The sequence below is a fragment of the Brachyistius frenatus genome, unplaced genomic scaffold (genome assembly GCF_029030835.1).
Source record: "Brachyistius frenatus isolate BFR_SWC_R1_liver_20210118 unplaced genomic scaffold, ASM2903083v1 Contig_42, whole genome shotgun sequence".
Classification (NCBI taxonomy): Eukaryota; Metazoa; Chordata; class Actinopteri; family Embiotocidae; genus Brachyistius; species Brachyistius frenatus.
This window is the reverse complement of record NW_027210641.1, coordinates 3290427-3312249: the sequence shown is the minus strand read 5'-3', so window position 1 is coordinate 3312249 and position 21823 is coordinate 3290427. Positions and strand designations below refer to the sequence as shown.

At 44.0% G+C, this 21823-nt stretch overlaps 1 protein-coding gene across 1 annotated transcript; it reads left to right on the top strand.

Moving 5' to 3' along the window:
- The first annotated feature begins 2499 nt into the window (after positions 1-2499).
- Positions 2500-21767, top strand: tbl1x (transducin beta like 1 X-linked). The gene is made up of 15 exons (XM_069702704.1): positions 2500-2957; positions 16082-16187; positions 16848-16993; positions 17298-17517; positions 18148-18280; positions 18421-18562; positions 18646-18709; positions 18797-18894; positions 19483-19543; positions 19672-19793; positions 19913-19987; positions 20092-20219; positions 20697-20862; positions 20950-21051; positions 21196-21767. Exons 2-15 carry the CDS (start codon positions 16130-16132, stop codon positions 21220-21222), a joined length of 1542 nt encoding a protein of 513 aa, XP_069558805.1. The 5' UTR covers positions 2500-2957; positions 16082-16129; the 3' UTR covers positions 21223-21767.
- The last annotated feature ends 56 nt before the right edge of the window (positions 21768-21823 follow it).

The window sequence follows — 21823 nt, the reverse complement described above, 5'->3', positions numbered from 1 at the left end:
TTTTTGTAATTCCCATTTCAAAGATTTATATTTTCAGTCGTAATATGTAGGGTTGTGGCCGAGTGCCTCATGCAGGGTAAAGATTCCTGGGACAGACAAACTGGTTTTGGTCTTTTCGTTGGATAAATAGAAAAATAAGTGTTGAAATATCGTTTAAATTGCGGGTCACTAACAACTCTTGTGGGAACACTGAGCAATCTGTTTTCACCTGTCATTATTTGGTATTTTAGGTATAACTGAGGTGCTATCTCAAACTTAAGGCACTAAAGACGGTGCGTGATTACTCACTAGATTGTGGGGGCAGTAAATGTGATGATTAACTGGACGCCATCATGGGCAGCTCTTCCTATCCGTTACACAGAAACTCAGTAGTTAAGTCATATACCTGCGAGTTGTCGAGATAAAACACCCAAAAGAATAATTATATGATAAACTGTGACCTCAGGTTGAAGTAAAATGGAGATAATTTTCCCACAGGGAGATTTCATCAGCTGTTAACATTTTACTTCCTCAAAAAAAAAAAAAGAAAGTCTTAGTGTAATAATCCTGTCACTTTCTAAAAAAGAGACTTGTCTTGCAGTGCTGCTGAGTGTTGACTTCAAAGATCTCATCTTTAAATGTGTTTTATCTCCACTGATGTAGCCAAGAGGAAATTATATTTGAGCTGCGTTTCCAAGTTTTACTGTGATACGTGTGTTTTTCAGTCTTGACTTTTAAGAGTACAGTCATGTAGAGGCTCTGAGATGGATCTTCCATATTTTATAGATTTATAAGTGACACATGCTATTTGCCAACCAAGAAGGTATAAATACTAGCTCATAAATAATTCTCAGTAATGTGGATAATAATAATAATAATAATAAGGCAAATAACAGTCTGGTAAGTTTAGAAAATGACGTCACCGCACAGTAATGCAGCCTTTAAAACCGCAAACAGACAAAACAATTATGCCGTATCACAATGTTATGGAATCCAAAATCTAAGATGTCTAGTCACGTATCACTACACGATAAAGTACCGCGATGTGACGCAGCCCTAATGCATATACAGTATATTTTCAAAGTCAGCATTACATAGAGTATAAATACAAATATTTCACAATAAAACGCACGATATTAACTGAAGAATAAGAACTGCTTCCCCAGTTGATAAAACGCCTACGTTTTCAGAAATAGGACAAAAGACAAGGCCTCATTTTTAGTTAATGGTAGCTCTATTCCTACGGTGAGGTGTAATTTTATTTTTGTTATTAGTTATATTTCTTCATGGATTTGTCATTACATGCTCCCATTATATCATTATAACATTGGTTGTATATATACACACATATATGTATATATATATATATACACACATATATACAAATAAACAATAACAACAAAATCTTTCTGCTCACAAAGGATTTTTCCCTTTTATTTTAAAGATTTTTTTTTCATATACGACATTGTATTTACATGGTCTAGTATTATTTACACAAAATTAACAAGTGGCACTGTGTAGTTAAGAGTTATTTTTCTTGTTCCCTACAGGTGTCTTATTTTCAAAATAAAATGATAAATTAAAATAATAATTAAAAAAAAAACTCATTTTAACAATGATTTATGTCTCTAACTCCTTTTTTTTTTTTTTTTTCCCAGTGTATATACTTATATATAATTATAGGCTGTGTGTATAAAGGTCCGTCTTAATATGCCGCTGCGCACGTATCGCAGCGTGTACGGTAACCGGAGGAATGTGTCACACTGATGTCAACTTGTTATTTACTTTCCAAATCTGAATGACTGAGCAAGGCGAAAGGAGAATTAATCAACCGCTGTGTGACCGGGCAGGCGAAAAAGAGTGGCGCGTGGGGGAGGGGAGGAGGAGGAGAGAGGGGGGGGGGGGAGGAGGAGTGGCGCGCGTGGGGGAGGGGAAGCGGCTCAGAGGCCGGAGCAGATAGACACCATGTTAAACTGGAACAAAAAACACGTCACCGTGGTAATAACACTTCGGGCGCGCTTTTTTTTTTAATTTATTTTTTTTATTTAATTTATTTTTTTTTTTTGGTGGCGTGACTCCATTTTCCCGATTGCCTTTTTTTTTTTTTTAATTGCGCGGTGAAAAAAAAAAAAAAAAAAAAAAAAGTGTATTTTGGGGTTTAAATCTTGCACACACACACACACACACTTTGCTCTATATTTATAACACCGACCGGAAACACACCGCGCTTTAACGGCTCAGCCGTTGGAGGAGTATCCGGAGGGCACGCGGGTGTTTTACACTAAACTGACATTTATAAAAAAAAAAAAAAAAAAAACAACAACCTTTAAATTCATCTGAACTAACGCAGCGACATCAAAACGGGTGTTTTTATTTTTAATTTTAAATTAATTAGTCATGTTTTGGATATTCAGGTTTAAGGTCAGTTAGCCCCCCCCCCCCCCTCTCTCCTCCTCCTCCTCCTCCTCCTCCTCCTCCCCCCTCTCTCTCTCTCTCCTGCTCTCCGTCTACATCTCTCTCCCGCCGCCGCCGCCGCCGCTCAGCGCCTCGCTGCCTTTTCCTCAACGTCTCCCTGTTTCTCTCTCAAGTGAACGCTGAAAAAGCTCCTCCACCACCTCCTCCACCTCCTTTTTTTTTTTTTTTTTTTTTTTTTTATCCCGCAGCCTCACACGAACCCCCGGGAGGCTTAATCCAACTTTTTTTTTTTTACCCGCCAGTTGCGACTGTTATCTGGGCGAACACGCTTTTTTTTTTGTTGTTTTGTTAGCGCAGCTAAATTAGCCGCCAGTGAGTCACACACACACACCCGCGGTCGGAACTTGAAATATGACGGTAATCAAAATGGGAGGAAAGTCGTCGCTGGCTCGCTGAAGTTGGAGGGGTTCTCCTTGTGGAAGAGGAAGAGGTGGCGGCGGACACCACGAGTTCACTCGCACAACAACAAAAACAACACAAAAAAAAAAACAACAACAACCAAGGTAAGCCCGGTGGCACGGTTTTTAAGGCTGCTCTGCACCCAAAAGGTTTTGTGTGTCTGTGTCTTGTGTGTGTGGGGGGGGGGAGGAGGTGGGTGGAGGAGGAGGAGGAGGTGGTGGTGGAGGAGGTGGGGGGGTTTATGCGATGAGGATAATGACTTTCAGAAATGGGTGATTACGGCGTTCATTAGGAGGTTTGCCGGCTCGTAGCTCGGTCACCCACTGACTCCACACGTGTGTTCAAATTCCTGCTTGCGTCTTTTTTTAATGTCCCCTCTTTCTGTTCATACTCAAACAACCTACTTTATTTATTTATTATTTATTTATTTATTTATCTATCCCCCCCCCTTCCTCCTCCTCCTTCTCCTCCTCCATAGTGTTTCTTTACATTATGTAGTTGTTCACAAAATCCAATAAGTTTAAGAGGTCTCTGTAGTTTCTTCATTTTGTTTGTCCTCGACAGCTCAACAAACGTCATCCAACACATTTAAGTTGCACTTTCAGTCATTTTTTAATTTTTTTTTTATTTTTTAAAAACTCGTATGAATAATAATAATACTACATATTTATATTGCAATGCAGACTTAGGAAGCGCATGAGTGGGGGAGGGGAGGACATTCAACTGTACTAGACACTGCCACCAGTTTCAAGGGACAGTTCACGTTGCTGTACAACTACAATGTTAAGCTGGAAGTGTCTTTAAAGCAGAGCAAGAAGCAGCTGGATATCACAAGAAACCCTGCTCAATATGACGCTTGAACACACGCTGATAAGACATAACACTTCATTTGAACAGTTTTTTTTTCCTCCCCCTCCTCCTCATAGGGGAGCTTAAGAAAGGCTGTGACCTTTTTAAATTCTCCTTATTTCCATTTAGTAATCTGTGGCTTGCTCTCTGTCGTTACTAGAATAATGGGATACAGCAAGCAGAGACACAATTAGGACGTCTCGCCCGGCCTCAGAGGATGAAAGTGTTTATTATCTCTGTTAAAGCAAGGCATGAGAGGGATTCAGATGACAGCAACAGCTATTTGAATGCTGTCTTAACCTGATTCTACTTCACAGGCCCAAATAATTAATGGCAAAGTGATGCCCCCAATTTTTTTTGTTGACCTAGTGTGACTGTGTGTTGTTTGTTCATAACATCAGTTTGTTCAGCTGTTGAAATCCAATGGAGGCCTTTTTAAACAAAGAAGTGACGATGGGGAAAACCTCCTTTGGTGAGATTTGACATTTTATGCTGCTTTGGCCTCCTTTTTTTTTTTTGAAGTACTAACTTGTAGAAAATACGCTGGATGACATCTACTCATCATTATATCATCTCCTAGTGGATTTATATGTTGAGCGTGCATAGCCTGGGTAATAATTCCAGATTCATGTTTATTGTCTTTCTGTGGAACTGTATTGATTACATAATAGGGCGGTCACTTGTAAAAAACAACAACCAAAAAGAACAATTATTAATAAACATCTACATTTTTCTAATACATTTGGAAACAGTCCACACACCCTCATCCTAAACTGACTTTTGGTTTTGTTGTTGACAATGCACGCCATCAGGTGGCTTCAGTTGTCATGGTAATGTTACTGTAAATAAGACCAATAAGACCTTTTGCTCTTTCACACACTGTATTTTATCACTGATGTCCTTTCCATTGTGAAATGTGGTCACGTGGAGTTTAAAGCTGCAACTCATGCTTATTTTCATGACTGATTCATCTGTACAGTAATTGATTGATTGATTGATTGATTGATTGATTGGCGGTTGGGTCTTTAAAATGTCAGCAATAGTGAGAAATGTTGACCAGTGTTTCCCAGCGTGCCGCCTAAAATGTCTTGTTTTGTCCCAACCAACAGTCCACAAGAAAAATATATTCAGTTTATTATCACGGAGGACTAAAGGAACCTGAACATATTCACATTTAAGGAGCTGGAATCAGATAATATTTAATATATTTCATGAACAAATGACTAAAAATAATCAAAATAGTTGCATAAATGTTTCGGCTAAACATTGTAGCTCGAGCGGCCTTTTAAATCTGAATATATTAGCGATTGAGTATTAAATTTGTTTTCCTGTTTAATGGTGGTTTAAATTTGGAGTTTAATTGTTTTACAAAATCAGTTGTACAAATGAATGATTCTGATCAAACTGGGTAATTAGATGTAATAAAATGAGTCATTTTTTGGTATACGAGTTTTCTGATGTAAAGCACAACAGTGGACTACACTGAACACAAGTTCGATGATGCTACGTGATTTTCTTTCTTTTATTTCCCCCTATCTTTGGATCACAAAACTATTCTTATTACTACCGTAATGATATTGCTCTCAACCAGTGCTTTGGTCTTGCAGTTGAGTTGAGGACTTGCAGTGAACCCTAATTGCAGTCTTTACATAAACAGGTTTAGGGCCGTCTATTTAAAGAACAATGGGAGTTTGTGTTGGACATCATAACGTTTTACGTTTATTGATCTAAATATGCCTGCGTTAGTGTCGGAAGTCATTACCATGTGTCATTGCTTGCTCTTGAGGATGGTGTAATTTTTGAACCGTGGGTAATTAAAATAAATATATGCATGTGTTAAATAGAGCTGTCGAATCGTTCCTGGTTAACATTTTATAATTAGTGTCTTTTATTGTCTTACTGTGGATTTAAAAGTGTCAGGACATGGACACGGTTAACTTTGTACCGAGTCCTCAGGCGGCATAACTAGATAATGTCGTTAGCCCTCAGGTTATCGCTCTGCCTCTCCTTCTGTGACAGGATTTGAGATTAAACGTATTGTCTTTGGTTTCGGTACCGATGACCTACAACACACGCAAAGACTCGTAGTTCCTACACGCGATGGTCACCCTCGTTTTGCATTAAAGGAGCAGTGTGTCAGATTTAGTGGCAGCGAGGTCGCTGATTACAACCGAGTGAAGATCCCCTTCGTCCAATCCTCCGGTGGCCGCGAAGCTCACAACAAACGCAAAAGTTTAGTAGTCGGTCTACTGTAGGAACAACGGGCCACATGGTGCTCGGTGAAAGAGGATCCGCTCCCTTTGTAGACTTGAAGGGCTCATTGTAGTCTTAGTCTTAGTTTTAAGGTGATGAGGCACCCACTGAAAACGCAATTACCAATATGGCGTTCCAGTTCCCCCCCCCCAGTAATTTCTCCTAAATCCTGCACAGTGGTCCTTTTTAAATTGATATTTAATAAGTCATTCAAATGAAACTACTGTGGACTCAGAAACTAGAGGCACAGAAGAGACAGCAGCAAATCCATAGTACATTGTGTTGGATTGTGTTCAAGGCAGAAATGCATCCCTGGCTCATAAGTAGGGCAAAGAGGTCCCTTAGAAAGCCTGTGTCAGCCTTGTGGTGCTGCAGATCTTTGTATAGGGCTGTCCAAATATTTCTTTAGCGGTATTTATTTATGATAGGCCATGGGGGGAGGTGAGCCATTCTCTCCCTCCAAAAGAGACATGCTTGGGCTACCAGCCAATTGGCAGACTAGTGGTTACTCTGAAATGACGCCCATACAAGTACTGGCTAGTTGAAGGCTATAGTTATTTGACTGTGTCCTGGTTGTGTGTATTTCAATTAAAACAAGTGGGACAAATCCTTTAAGGATGTTAAACATTTCACTATTTCAGTTTCCAGCTTCCCTCTCTGTTGTGAATGAGTCTGGTCTCTTCCTTTCAAAGACATTTGTTTTGAATACAACGGGTTCACAATACACCTTCTTCTTTCCCGTTTCTTAATACTATAATTAATAACGTAGAAAGATATTGCGATCCCGCTTGCCGTCATTTGAATGTGTGCGTCACGTGTCTGGTAATCTGGTTTCTCAGACGTAAGGTGTGTGGAGACACAGTTACTGCTGGTGGATGACTGTTCAGGAAGTTGTGCAAGCACATGCACGCCGGAGTGAGAAACGTCTTTACTTCAGGTTTATATTGTATTTTCACTCGGTTTAAAGCTTTTCACCCCACCTTCACTCAGCCGTGTAAGCTTATTTTGTTTTTAGGGGAGCAGTGAAGGAAAATATATACACTCCATAAAACATACAGACCTCGAAATCCATACAGAGAACAGCATGTGGAAGTTTCACCTGAACATAAATTATTGCATCAGAGCTATAAAACGCATGGATACAGGTTGTACTATTGCATTTTCTGCAGCGTGAAGGGTGTGGATATCATCAACATCTTAGACTTTTCATTAGCTTTCTACATCATAGTTTTAACAAAGGTTCACGCGCTTGTCTGAAAACCGAGTGATAAATTCAATATTTTCCATAAAAGCATCGACACGGTTCTCAAGATATCGTTTATTCTCAGTCCTCGTGTTAATAGTCGATTAATGCTCAATTTATTCGGAGTGATAATCGAAGAGTATTTTTGTGTGAAATGCCCATCTCTGGTAGCTACGATAAGTCGGCCTCACTGCAGCAGCTCCTGACTGGGTTTAAATTCACATTCATTACTCGTGCCATTATCACTACAGTAAGCAGATGAATAGGTAATAATGAGACAACAGAATCGCTAACTGTTCAGCTGAACATCGTTTATCAACGGCAATAGTTGTTTTTAAACGCTTAAGACGACTCCCGTGGTCGCCGGCTCTCTGATGACGTCATCCAGCTCCAGCCTTTGTTATTGTCTCGATTGAATGAACCCCACCGGCAGCGATTGCATTCTGTATGTTAAGAGTGTGCAATACTATCGGTACAATTTTTAATGCAATAAAAAACAAACAAAAAAAAAATCACATTGAGATTATGGAAATATTCTGACTTGACATCATGACATGCGTATGTAATTTAAGCTCAGCAACAATGAGCATGGCTGTCAATCAAACGATTGTATTTAACATACTACAGTATGTAAATACTCTCATTTAAAAAAATATATATATATTTTAGCAGGCTCGATGAGGCTGATGAGGTTGGACGTTCAATGAGAAGGACAAATATGCCCGTGTTAAAGGATTTTTACATTATTATGATATAGTGCGTTGTCGTCAGGCGTTTTTTTTTTTTTTTCCCAGTGGATCAGAACTCACTATATATTTAATTTGCCGTACAGGTTAGCAAACCTGTTTTCACACCTTCGAGCGTCACTCATTGCGTTCTATAAAACTGACATTCGGTGACAGATTCAAACCTGCTCAAGGAATTAAGAAGTTTGCAGGAATTATTTGTTTGTGCCGGTTCTTCTTTGTACTCATTTGTTTACAGTGTTTCCCAGGCCGCCGGTGGAAAATGCTGTTTTCAGGAAATTTGCGAGTTTCGGCTTTGAGCGCAGCGATCCGGAAATGATCGACCATCTGTGACAGTGAAAGTTTTGTGTTTGCCGCTGCGTCGTTTGTGATTTCCGACTCCTTGTAGCTTGAAATTAGTCAACATCCTACCACAGTCTGAACCCTTTCAGTGACGAACAGGGTCAGTGAACATGAATGTCATCCACCTGCTGTAAAAAACAAAACAGATATGACTATATTTTTAACCCTTTATACAACGATGGTCTCAGAAACAAATATTTTAATGATTCCACATAAAGTGACGCCCATATTTGGCAAACGAAGGTGCACGTACTTCAAATAAAATGCGGTATTTGCGTCCCATTGATCCGAATACTCGTACACATTTAAGATTTTGCTTCATTTCCTATTTGCGAATAACAAACCTTTCAGGTGTTATGTAGACTTTCCAGTTCTTCCTCTTCACAAGAGAAACGTGTCACATTTGTAAACTTGTATTAGACGCGTGGAGTTAATTGTGCAGCAGGGTGGATGCTGCATGGTGGACACACACACACACACACACACACACGCACGCACATACTTCGAAGTCTTTGGTGTGTAGTATTTGTGTTGCACTGTGGGTAAAGAAACAGCCAAACGGATGGCTTGGAAAAGAAGATCAGTATTTCAGCGCACTTGTCTGCCTTGTTTGTTTGACCCCGATGTCAGATGGAAGGAAAGCTCAAGGAGAGCGGGTGGGGGTGGGGGTGGGGGTGGTGGGGTATTTAGGGTGGCAGGAGCAGCTGTTGACGGAGAAGCAAGATCCTCTGGTCGCCATAGCAACGCTTCTATTGCCCACACTGGTGCGTCTCTGTGTTTACAGCCTGTTTGTGCAGTCGTCCTTCTGATGAATACAAAAAAAAAAAAAAAAAAAATTGCTCAGCTGAAGTCTTTATTTTGAGTACTGAAATGTGAAAGATGCTTATTTATTTATTTATTTTTTAACTAATGTATGAATGCAAAAGAGTTGTATGACAGATATTCCCATAAAGATGTGACGCCTTTAGTTCTTGTCAGCGGTTGCAGACGGCGGCCACATTTACAATATGTCAACACTCGTTGACGGTATTCGTTGAATTCTTTGTGATCAGATGTGCAGCTCTCGAATTTCAGTTTCGGTGCACGGTAACTTGCGGCGCTTTTTATCGTGTCACGCACCGGCCCGATCCACGTCATTTAAAAAAAAAAAAAAAAAAAAAAAAAAAACGTCTCTTTGTAGTGCTGCGAGTTTCATTGTTCAGCAGAGAACATGTTGAATTTAAATGGAGAAATACACCATGTTGCAAAAATGTATTTTTTTTACCTGTATACACTACAAGGTCAGCTTTTATGTTTTGTATATTACTTCATATTTATGTGCGCTTAGCATCTAAAAAGCTCTCTCGTGTCCCACAATCTCCTCCACACGAAGTATTTATTTTCCACCCACCCCCACACTGCCATATACACATGCATGCCCCACAGCTACTGTATCCTCGTGTGCTTACATGCATATAAAACCAGGTTATTTGGAGGAACCAGAATAAGGCATGAAATCAAGACACAGGAGGGTTGACACACAATAACCCGGGTTACTTATAAACCGTCTTCGCGGCCGTGTGCTGTATTTTTATCCAAGGCGGGCATAGTAATGTTTTAATAATGTATGCAATAATTTGTCATACTTGCATGTAAAAAAAAAAAAAAAAAAATGGGGCATCTGTCTGTGCCAAAATGACCGATGTGAGCCCCTCCAGCACAGACTCATGGATGTATTCGTAACGGCGACAGCTGTGATTAAGGTTACCTGCAGCCGAGAACCAAAAATATCACACAGGCTTTGGAAAAACAGCAAAGAATCTGCTTCGGTGTCGACGTGTTGCTACACATGCAGGATGAAATACGATCCTGGGAGAACAGTTGGAGTAATGCATCCATTACTTTTAAAGTCTTTCGAAGACGCCAGGGTTTCATTGCGAGATAAAGCTCATTTACATGCGTTATGTGTTTTTTTTTTTTCCGGCTCAGTCGTGGATGTTCGAATTGTATTATTTTGGATGGGGAGAATGCTACAAGTCATAATCATTCATTTTAGGTAGATTATTAAACATCTTTCTTCTCTTCGACGGTGCATTAGATGCGTCTTTTTTAGCCGTATACTCCATATCTTGATACAATCGATGCGGCTGCATTGTTTCCGTTTCACGCATGTAATGCGGCGTTGCACGTCGATGGGGAGCAACCGCAGGGACTTGTTCTCTTTCAACAGTGTTTGACTCCCGCTATCCTCCGGTTACTACCGAGAATACTAAATGGCAACCAGTAAGCAAGTGGGAGTCGTCATTTTTATTTGATAATAACGAGGGCGGATCTTCGGTCGAGACGTTCCCAATTGGAAACGATCATGATGAATTCGTCAGTGATCCCCCCCTCCCTCATCCCTCCTTCCCCCCCATCCCTCCCCTCCCCCATCCCTCTCTCAGGGAGGAAATAAAAGGCACACTTGCTGGCAGTGTGTCTGCATGTGTGATTGTCTGCTCCAAGAGGGTGGGGGTGGGGTGTGGGGGTGGATAAAACAACAACCACGCATACATATTGCTGCAAAAGATCGTTGTAATTCATGTGAGGATTATGGGATGTGTTACCCCGGTGACCTTTTTTTTTTTTACTATTAACTGCCTGAAAGAACCAGTAAGTTCGGCCTACTGGTTCCTGGACCAAGCATGTAGAGGGAGGTGGTGGTGGTGGTGGTGGTGGTGGTGCGGGTGGGGGGGTCATCAGTCCAACAGACTTCCTCAAACAGGTAATTTCACATGAGAGTTATTCCCCTGTAGAGGAGTGTTAATTGGTGGGCGGAGCCTATCGCTTCGGGAAGGTCCTTGTTGGCGGCTGGTAAACATTGAGCATTGCCACCGAAGGAAGCCTGGGAGAAGTGTTTCCCCCCCCCCTCCCCCCTCCTCTCCCCCTCCCCCCACCTCCTCCTCCAGACCGGACGCTACTGTCCCCCCCCCCCCTCCGCTCGCTCGACCTACATTGGCTGTCACTTAGTGACTCACTGAGAGAGAGAGAGAGAGAGGACAATGCACAAATGGTTGTTGTGATTACCTGTGAGCATCATTATTTATCACCCTGCTCCCCTTCCACCATCCCCCCTCTGATTCCCATCCCCCACTCTCTCTCTCTCTCTCTCTCTCTCTCTCTCTCTCTCTCTCTCTCTCTCTCTCTCTCTCTGTTTCTCCCTTCCCCCCCCTCCCCCCTCAAGACTGCAGCCCAACCAGAAGCTTCAAAGGCGGGTTTTTACTCAGCAGAGCAGTTCAAGAGAAAATGGCTGCTGTTTCCAGGTCTTGTTTGCACATCTGTCAGGAGGTGACTGTTCAGGAGAAAATGGGGTCCTTGGTATGCAGGTTTTTAACATCATTATTTTCCAACCTGCATGTGTAGGAGCTGACTGGTTGTGTTGTTTCTCTATGCTCTGTTATTATTTTTGCATTCAGAGGTTAATGTTAAGAATGTATTGTTTGATTTTACATGACAAGCCCCGTTTAATTTACCGAATCAGGTTTTTTTTTTTTACATTTGCAGTGGTGTGGTGGTTTTAACCCGGCTGGTTCAAATCTAACAAATACTATTTAGATTTGTACTAAAAGACAAAGCACGTTTTTTTTTGTTTTTGTTGCTTTATTCAATTAATTGCTGATTTCTTTGTGTAGAGAGTGTCAGTGTTTGTTTTTAGGACAGATTAGATTGTGTTTTAGCAACAATGAAAAATCCTTTTGGGGCAAGCAGGTCTCCAAACTGGTTCACACGGTTAAAATACTTTATTTTATTTTGAAAATCCATATTTAATTAAATGCATCGCGTAGCTTCAACTCAAATATTTGACGAACAGAGACGTGTAGGATTGATCAGTTTTCCGGTGCAGATGTGCATCTGTGATAAGTTCAAAGTGCAAACACCTAAACACCACCCAAAGGAAGTTATTAAAACGCTGTTGCGACATTGTTCACATACATTAAGGTTTGAAGTATGAAAAAAAACCAAAAAAAAAAACCCCGACTTTAATTTCTGTATAACTTGCAGGTCCAGTTTTTTTTTTAATGAATTTATGACCTCGGCATTCCCGCTCAAAACTACTTTTAGCTAGCAAGTCTCTCTACTCCCACATGTGTTTGCAATTGGGTTTTTTTTTTCTTCTTTTTGTTTTGTAAAATATAGAGCGCTTTGTTGTTGGGAAGGCGCAAAGCTGTTCTTGGAGAGCTGTTGTGGTTCAGGGTAGGGCTGCCTGTCGTACGTCAGAGAGTTGAATAATCTGTCAGAGCGGGTGGTGGTGGTGGTGGTGGTGGGTGGGGTGGGGAGGGTGGAAGCAGCTGCAATGCAGGGTTCAGGGTGGCGGGCCAGAAATAGGCTTCACCAGACGGGGGACTCCACACCGGCCTTTGCGCAAACTCCGACTCCGACGACGTCCGGAGGCAGAAACTGCACATTTTCAAGCAAATGGTGAATTCTGTGGATCGAAATCGGCAAAATCGATTTGCCCACGTTCGTGAATGGATCGTTTTGATCTAGATTATAGCAGCGTTCAATCAAACCCGCGGTCGAAGCGGCACGCGGGCCGACGCCGAAGTCTTTTGTCGATTTCTACGCTTGAAGCCTTCGGGCGCAGGACGGCGCTTACGGCCCGAAACGCAATCCGTGCACTTGCGCACGCGTGTGCTCTGGGGTTTGATTAAAATTTAAAATTGCAGGTGAATACGGGAGACACAAAAAAAGAAAAAGCAGGTTGAAACGTGCCTTAGTCTTCCTGGGAGTTACAGTGGGGATGTTTTATTTGGATTATTATTCAGCTGGGTCATGATGCATTATGGTGTAAGTACGGGTGGAGCCCAGGGAAGCTGCTGGTGTAGTTTACATTGGTAAGTAATTACAGCATGAGTGCAATAAACATCCTAATGTCAACCCTAATGAGCCTGATCTCCCCCGCAGGGATTCTCATCATTGACCCATTAGACTTTTACTTTTTTTTTTTTTTTTGTCAGTCCTAACTTTTGTCTTTTTCGCAATTTAAAAAAAAATTTTTTTTACATTGACTTATTATACAAAGATAAAATGGATTCATTTCTTCCATTCAAGACATAAACTGGTCTCGTTCCTCGGATGTGTGTTGGTGGCTTGTTGGAGCTGAATGCCAAGAAGCTCCTTATAATTTATTTGGGCATATATGGCTGACACATATCTTCTTTTGAGATGATTCATATCGCTATAGCAACCTCAGCTATGTGAATTATTTATTGCGTGGGGTTATGATGTCCACGGTCTTCTTGATTTTATTTCAATCTTACACAAATGTCGGCCCACATCACGTTGGCATCTGGACTTGCGTCAGTATTTTATTATTATTTTAGTAAACTTGAATTGTAAATCGCTGCTTTTGTGTAACTTTAAATAGATTTCACACATAATCCCACGTACAGGTCCGCCGTTGCCAGTTTCAACACCTCGCTATAACTTACACGCGTCAAAAAGTCCCGCGGTAAACCCGACCTCCGTAACGTTTTAAAGCTCGGAAAGCTTGAAGTGAAGAATCGCATCTTCAGATTTTTGACTGCGCTCGTCGCCTCGGTGGATAAAACCGGAGAACCGAGCCAGAGGTTAGCACACTGTCGGAGTTTCCTGGAAGGCCCATTGTTTGCTCAAAGGAGACTCGACTGCCCAGGGAGTTGCGTAATGGATGGTGGCATCACGGGCCCATCTGATATAAGGATTATTGCTGCTGCACTGATGCGACCTCGGCCCCTCCAGGCTGCCTGTTAATTACGTTTCCAGTTGTTTGGTATGGAGCTGTAGCGGCGCTGGGAGCAGCGGCGGCCTCGCTTTGAAGTGGCGAGCCCTTCCTAGTCCCATATGGAAGATAATTAGCTCAAGAGAAACATGCTGTGGTCAAAACGGGGGCACCGGGGCCGAGGTGGACAAGCGCCGAGTTGTTTTGTCTTTTTTTTGGGGGGGGGGGCTTTTACTTTTTTTATTTTTATATATTTTTTTTGTGTGAATGTGATTTGTTTGCTGAAGTAAACAGTATTTGGTGTTACGTTCAGGAACATTTCTGTGATATTCCAGAGTTGTTTTTGTATTCAGGTGTTCGGAGGATTGTTTCGTTATCTCCAGGTGTAACTCGAGGACGCCCTCTTTTTTTTTTTTTTTTTTTTTTGTGCGTGTTCAAAAACAAGAAAAGAAACCAGTTGTGAGGTGGGACATTTTGCAGCACGTGGCTCCTCCGTGGTCGGTACAATAAAGGCAGAGTCCATTTGAAAGAATATACCGAGGTGAAAGAGTGAATAATTCATGTTGGGTAACATGTTCAACCCCTGCGGCTGTACGCCTGCTGGTAATTGGGACAACACTGTCCTCCGTCTATTTTGCTCGATCTCTCTTGTTGCTATGCTACCGAAAGGGAAATCTTGAGTGGGCCTGGACAGCGTTTGGACTGAAAGTTGGACAGCAGTCTTCATACCTGACACCACCCCTTGTTTTTTGTTTTTGTTTTTTTTTGTTTGGTTTTTCCTCTTTTGTAATTTAAGCAAACGTGTCCGTCCCTTCGGCTCCCGGAGGGACAGAAATGTGGACGTCTTAACTCCCGCTCAGCTTACAGTGTTGTTCTTCTGCTTTGTTGTTTACTTAGAGACACTCTCTCTTTCTGTGTGTGTGTGTGTGTGTGTGTTAACATTGTTTACGGTTGTACAGCAGGTGTTGTCCAAACAGCAGCTCAGTGGCCCAAGTATGGCCAGTGGGGGATTTTTCTATGGCCCACAAGAAGATACCCCGTCCGGATAGGTTTTCAGCGTTAACAAATATGGATATGAACGCGCTTATCAGCACCTTATGTCTGCTTGGGATTGTTTTGATGTATCATAAGCAGGAAAATACCGTTTTACCGTGTTGATTTTTGTATTGTGCTGGAGGAAATCGATACCATGAAAGTAATGTGTGCGTGATTAGTTTATTCCACATGCTAATATACCCATTAATATTAAGAGTTATTTGTTAACATGAATTGATCTTCCTGTGTGGCTCTCTTGGGTTTGAATAGCTCAGTGTACAGTACATACAACGTTCCTCCGCCTCCATTATCCCACTCTATAAAAGCATAGGAGCGAGCCGTTAGGAAATGATGAACACTACAGTGTTCGAGCAGTGTTCACCAGCCTGAGGATAAAAACGTGATGGCACTGAAAACGTAATTGGCTTTTTGTTTCTTCGGCTCCCTTCAGTTTTGAGACCGTCCAGATTCAAATGTTAACATAAGCGCCGTTAAACACCTCTATCTGTTGAAAATGACTCGGAAGGGCTGATATAATAATCAGCTTCTTGCTCTCTTTTATAATTCACTAAATTATCCTTATTTTCTTTATCGGGGCTCTCTCCATCGACATTTGACGGAGTCATTTAGACGAAGCGCCGATCAGTTTATAGCGGACTCCCAAATGGATGCAGACGCTCCCATTAGCCCCGAGAAGAGAGTCTGTAAATACTAAACATGGATTCACAGGTTAAGTAGTCCAGCCGTTGACATCATCAAAGAAAGGAATCATGCTGCAATGTGGAGGACCTGACGGAGGCTGGGAGTCGGCGCTTCTGTGTTTCTACACACGACTGCATCACTAGGCAAAGATCAGGACAGACTGGTGCTGTGTGCAGACTTTCTATTTTTTTTTTTACCAGAATCTGATAGAGATATTATTTGTTGAATGCCACGAGGGGTCAATAAAAAAAATTAAAAAAATACACCTTTTTGTAAATGTCAAATGCGAGACCAGCGACCTAAATGTTAATCCCAGCTCCCCTTTGTGCTTGTTGTCAGGTGTGAGCCCAGCCTTCCAACGCACCGCCTCCCTTTGATCGGGCTAAGATGAGTATTACCAGTGACGAGGTGAACTTCTTGGTCTACAGATACCTCCAAGAATCAGGTTTGTCTTCACAAATGTGTGGTGAACACACAGATACTGTTTACTGTTATATTTACATTGTCTTTTTTTTTTCTAGTATTACAGGGGTTTGCTATCTGTGCACATCTTTTAGAAAAAAAAAATGCAATCATCACGCGTAAACAGTTTGTAAAGCACATGACCTGATAGTTTTTGTCAAACACTGCACGCTCACTTAAACAGAGACATTAAATAAAGACACTCCCTCCCTCCCCTCCCCCTCCCTCCCTCCCCTCCCCCTCATCCCCTCCCAACCCGGGAATGTGGACACCTTGTTGGTGCACAATGCTCTTCAGACATCAACATGCTTTTCATTCTTGGGAATCTGGATCCTCAGGCTTCGGATCAGTGATTAAAATCCTAGCTGCTGTGATTTCTTTCTGTTTGTTGAGACTATGTCTGAAGCCATCTGGCAGAGTGCGAGCTGCCAGCAGCTCTTGTGAGGTCAACGTTTACACTGGCGTGCCTGATTATACTCTCAAATGTCCTGCTTGGTATGCTATCTGCTCTGTCGTGTTCAATCACGGGTTAGCTTTGTTTGGATCAGCCGAGACTTTTCTTTGAATATTTGTGCTCTTGTTTGTGCACATCTTGCGCTTGGCACGCTCCCGTTAATGAATGTGAATGGTTTGTTGTTTTCAGGTTTCTCCCACTCAGCGTTCACCTTTGGCATCGAGAGCCACATCAGCCAGTCCAACATCAACGGTACACTAGTGCCCCCTGCAGCCCTCATCTCCATCCTGCAGAAAGGGCTCCAGTATGTGGAGGCTGAGATCAGCATTAACGAGGTGAGGGCGGCTACCTGCTGCCGCCGCGGCGTCCCGCAGACGTCTTCCGTCGCTTAACGATACAAAGACAGACTTTTGATGTCTCGTGTCGACACACCGGAGTAACTGCAAGTGCTGTTTCACGTTTTAGTCATCTCTATCCCGGAATAAACACCGAAATGTGTTCCGTGGAAAAAGCCAGTTTTAAGAAGCGCTCATTAATTGACGATAACCGGGGAATAAAAACGAGACGGGTCACTAATTGGAAACCCCCCCCTCCCCCCCTCCCCTCACGGTGTGTTGCTAACTGCTGTTGTGACGACAGGACGGCACGGTGTTCGACGGCCGGCCGATCGAGTCGCTGTCGCTGATCGACGCCGTGATGCCAGACGTGGTGCAGACGCGGCAGCAGGCCTTCCGCGACAAGCTCGCCCAACAACAGGCCGCCTGCGCCATCGCGGCCTCCACCTCCGGAAACCAGTCCAACGCACCAAAGAACGGAGAAGCCACCGTCAACGGGGAGGAGAACGGTACTCACAACATGAGTAAGTTACACCGCCCGTACGTGGGCGTCCCGATTACCTCCCAGTCACATGATCACGTGGTGATTTAAAGAGGGGGTTAAAAACAAAACGGTCCAAGACCCGACGGGAAGGAGCTGCTCCTGTGCCGTCGTCATAAGCTCAATTATTACGCCCACCTACTCGGGTTTTTTTTTTTTTTTTTCCTACCTCAGATAACGTGTGAAACTTCTTCCACAGTTTTACTGAGCTTCATGTTCACAGGATGTGATGACCGCAGTAGTAGTTCAGCTCCTTGTGTGAGTGAAACCAGAGAGGTGGAGATCAGGTGGAGCTCCAGACAAGGGGAGGAGGAGTGGATGTCAGCACCTCCCCCTCCTCCTCCTCCTCCCCCTGGGACATTTAATTTGAGGATGTGGCGTTAGGAAGAGTTGAGTGTAACTAAAATGTGTTCACATGCTCTTCAAACTATTACACACATTTATTATCTCATTACACACATTCATGTTCTTTTTTTTAGAATCACTTCCTGTTATTTTAAAAGCACCATTTGTGACTATTCAGTCTGTTTGCGCGGCACCCGACAAGCGCAGGCAAACGTGTGTCGAGGTGTGTGTATGAATACGTGCGTCCGTCTGTCCGTCCGTGTGTCAGACAACCACAGCGAGCCCGCGGAGATGGACGTGGACGTGGAGATACCGGCCAGTAAAGCCACGGTGCTCCGAGGCCACGAGTCCGAAGTGTTCATCTGCGCCTGGAACCCCGTCAGCGACCTGCTGGCCTCAGGGTGAGTCTCTGGATGATGGCGGTGTACCGCGTGTGTTTTGTTTCTGACATATTTGGTTTCACGAGAACCGACGGCTGACGGCTTGTATTCCAACCGTCTCTCGCTCCTCCGCGTCCCGCTGCGTCGGGTTTCCCGCCCAGCTCGGGGGACTCCACCGCCCGGATCTGGAACCTGAACGAGAACAACAGCTCCAACTCCACCCAGCTGGTGCTGCGCCACTGCATCCGAGAGGGCGGTCAGGACGTCCCCAGCAACAAAGACGTCACCTCGCTAGACTGGAACGTAGGTTTCAGACCGTCCGTCTGCGTCCGTCCCTCGTCCCCGACAGGTCGAGTGACCGCTCTCTTGTTTTCTCCGTCCGACAGAGCGACGGGACTCTCCTGGCGACGGGCTCCTACGACGGGTTTGCCAGGATATGGACGAAGGACGGTACGTGGCTGCGAATTAAACGACCTCAATCACGATATTCAGAGGGATCTTTTCTAAAGGACGCTCACATGACTCCGGTTCTTTTAGGAAACCTGGCGAGCACCTTGGGGCAGCACAAAGGGCCCATATTTGCACTGAAGTGGAACAAGAAGGGGAACTGTATCCTCAGCGCTGGCGTAGATAAGGTACCGTACAAAGATGTCCGAGCACAGATTTGTGTCTTTCAGTTATAATATGACGTATGAAATATGTTTTTACCCCGTGATCATACCCCCCCCCCCCCTCCAGCGCCCCCATATCCGTGCACTACAATACAAACACTACTACTATCTGTAACAAATAGACAGACGGGGAGAGAGGCCTGATTATAGTTCTTCATATATTATATTATGTTTATTAATTTAATACATCAGAGAACTATTGAAGTCTGTAACCAAATCCAATTGAGTCTATTAATAATTTGAGCCAAATAGAATATAATCTGTATAATGCATGTGTCATTTAACATTTTCATGTCCTTAAAAGACAAGTCAGTGCAGATATGTTTATTTATTTTGTGATTGGCTGTCTTTTGAAATATTAACGCCCCCCTCCCATCCCCCCCCTCCCCCCCATGTGTGAAGTTGGCCACCAAATTCTACAGAACAGTTAAAAGTGCACACAAACGCCAAAAGTGAGTCGGCGACTTCAACCTTGACGATCCGATCATCTGTGCAACGATTGGTGGGGAAATGTTTTAAAAGTGTTTTTAAAAACCGGATCTCATTTTCCAGACGACAATCATTTGGGACGCGCACACAGGAGAAGCCAAGCAGCAGTTCCCTTTTCACTCAGGTAAAGTGAGCTCACTTGTGCATCCGGAGCGACACACGTTTTTTTTTTTTTGTTGTTGTTTTTTTAAATCCGTATAATTAATAAGAATGGAAACGTCTCCGTCTCCGTCTCCGTCGTCCACTCCGCAGCTCCGGCACTGGACGTCGACTGGCAGAACAACACCACGTTCGCCTCCTGCAGCACCGACATGTGCATCCACGTATGTCGCCTCGGCAGCGACCGGCCTCTCAAGACCTTCCAGGGCCACACGGTGAGCGACCCCCACCCGTCACCACCACCCCCACCCCGTCACCCCCACCCCCGCCCCCCTCTTATAACCAGACCTCGCTTGCTGCCTTCAGTCATGCTGATGAGTATTGCGTTTTGCAGAATGAAGTTAATGCCATTAAGTGGGATCCGTCGGGTATGCTGCTCGCTTCCTGCTCGGACGACATGACCTTGAAGGTAAGAGGAGTCCTCCAGTGTTCGAGGTTGAAAGAAAAACAATCTCCGGTATTCATTCGTATTCTGCTGCCGTCCCCCCGTCCCCCGTCCCCCCGCCCGCGCAGATTTGGAGTATGAAGCAGGAGACCTGCGTCCACGACCTCCAGGCTCACAGTAAAGAAATCTACACCATCAAGTGGAGCCCGACGGGCCCCAGCACCGGCAACCCCAACTCCAACATCATGCTGGCCAGGTAGGGGGCCGCTCCCTCCGTATCGCAACGTCCTTTTGACGTTTATCGTCTGCTGCACCTTTCGTGTGCTGCGCTCCACCCGTTTCCACCGGGGTGATGAGACGGGCGTTAATTGAAACGGGCATCTTATTTTGAACAGCTTTAGATTTCGTCACAGATCTGCAGGTTGTCACTTTCTGCTTTCGCCTCCAAAAAGCAGTAATTAACCATGAAGATGTTTGGAGTTTGATGTATTAGCGTTGCGAACAAGACCTTTTAAAAACTATCGATGCAGCTCGATGGCTTTCGGATACGCGTTATTATTTCTTTCTGCTTCACTTTGGGAGTCTTTTGAGTTTCATTTCACGCGTCATAAATCTGTGGAAATATCGGATTGAAAAGCAATAAAACCTCAAAGTTGTTCCGGAAACAAGCAGCTCTGGCGCCGCTCTGATTCTCTTCACGCCGGTTTTTTCTTTTTTTTTTTTTTCCACGCAGCGCATCTTTCGACTCGACGGTGCGACTGTGGGACGTCGAACGAGGCGTCTGTATCCATACGCTGACCAAGCACCAGGAACCCGTGTACAGCGTGGCCTTCAGCCCGGACGGCAAACACCTCGCCAGCGGCTCCTTCGATAAGTGCGTCCACATCTGGAACACCACGGTAAGAGTCGGGCCGGAGGAGAGACGATGTGTTCGTGGCGACGGGATCTCGATGGTTTAGTTTTTTGTTTTGTTTGTGCCGTTTCAGACCGGAGCGTTGGTGCACAGCTACAGAGGGACCGGGGGGATTTTCGAGGTGTGCTGGAACAGCACCGGGGACAAAGTCGGCGCCAGCGCATCAGACGGCTCGGTAAGACGCGCAGCTCCCGTTTCATTTACATTCAGTTTCACTCGCAAGTTCCAAATTGAAGACATTTTACCGCCAGTAAAAATACAGATTAAAGCTTTAATCTTTTTTTTATTTATTGTATTTTTTTGTTGTTGAACTACCCAGGTGTGCGTTCTCGATCTCCGAAAATAGCCGGCTCGAGACTTTGATGATGAATCCTGGAATGTGCAGAAAAAGGCCTTCTGACATCAGCAGACCGAATGTCACTCAGTCAAAGTGAACTGGAAGAAAAAACCCCGACGGCTGCAGCGGCCTGAACACCAGCGCACCTTCACGGTCTGTTGACGTGGGTTTTGCGACGCACCTATTTGAGACATAACGGAAGGAGGCTGAGAGACTGGACACGACTCCCTCCCTCCCCCTCACCTCACCTCACCCCACCCCTCCTCCTCCTCCTCCTCCTCCTCCTCCGGGCGCATCCATTGTATTAAAAGGTTTCTAACGAGGAAGTGCTGCGACGGCCAGCTGTTACCGGGTTTGGAAACGCATCGGTGAGTCGAGTTACACCACGAGAGCAAGTGTTAACGAGACGCGCGTGTTCGGGCCGAGAGACGCAACACTTCAGGAAAAAGAAAGGCTGCGGATTCGGAGTTTCCTCGGAGGAAACGCTGCTTCACGTCCAAAATGAACTGACGGGCGACGTCGACGCTGAAGCGCCGCTCGGCGGCGAACAAGTTTGTTTCAAGAGCACTTCTTGCTTCGTCCTCTGTCTTTATTTCCCACGGATGGACTT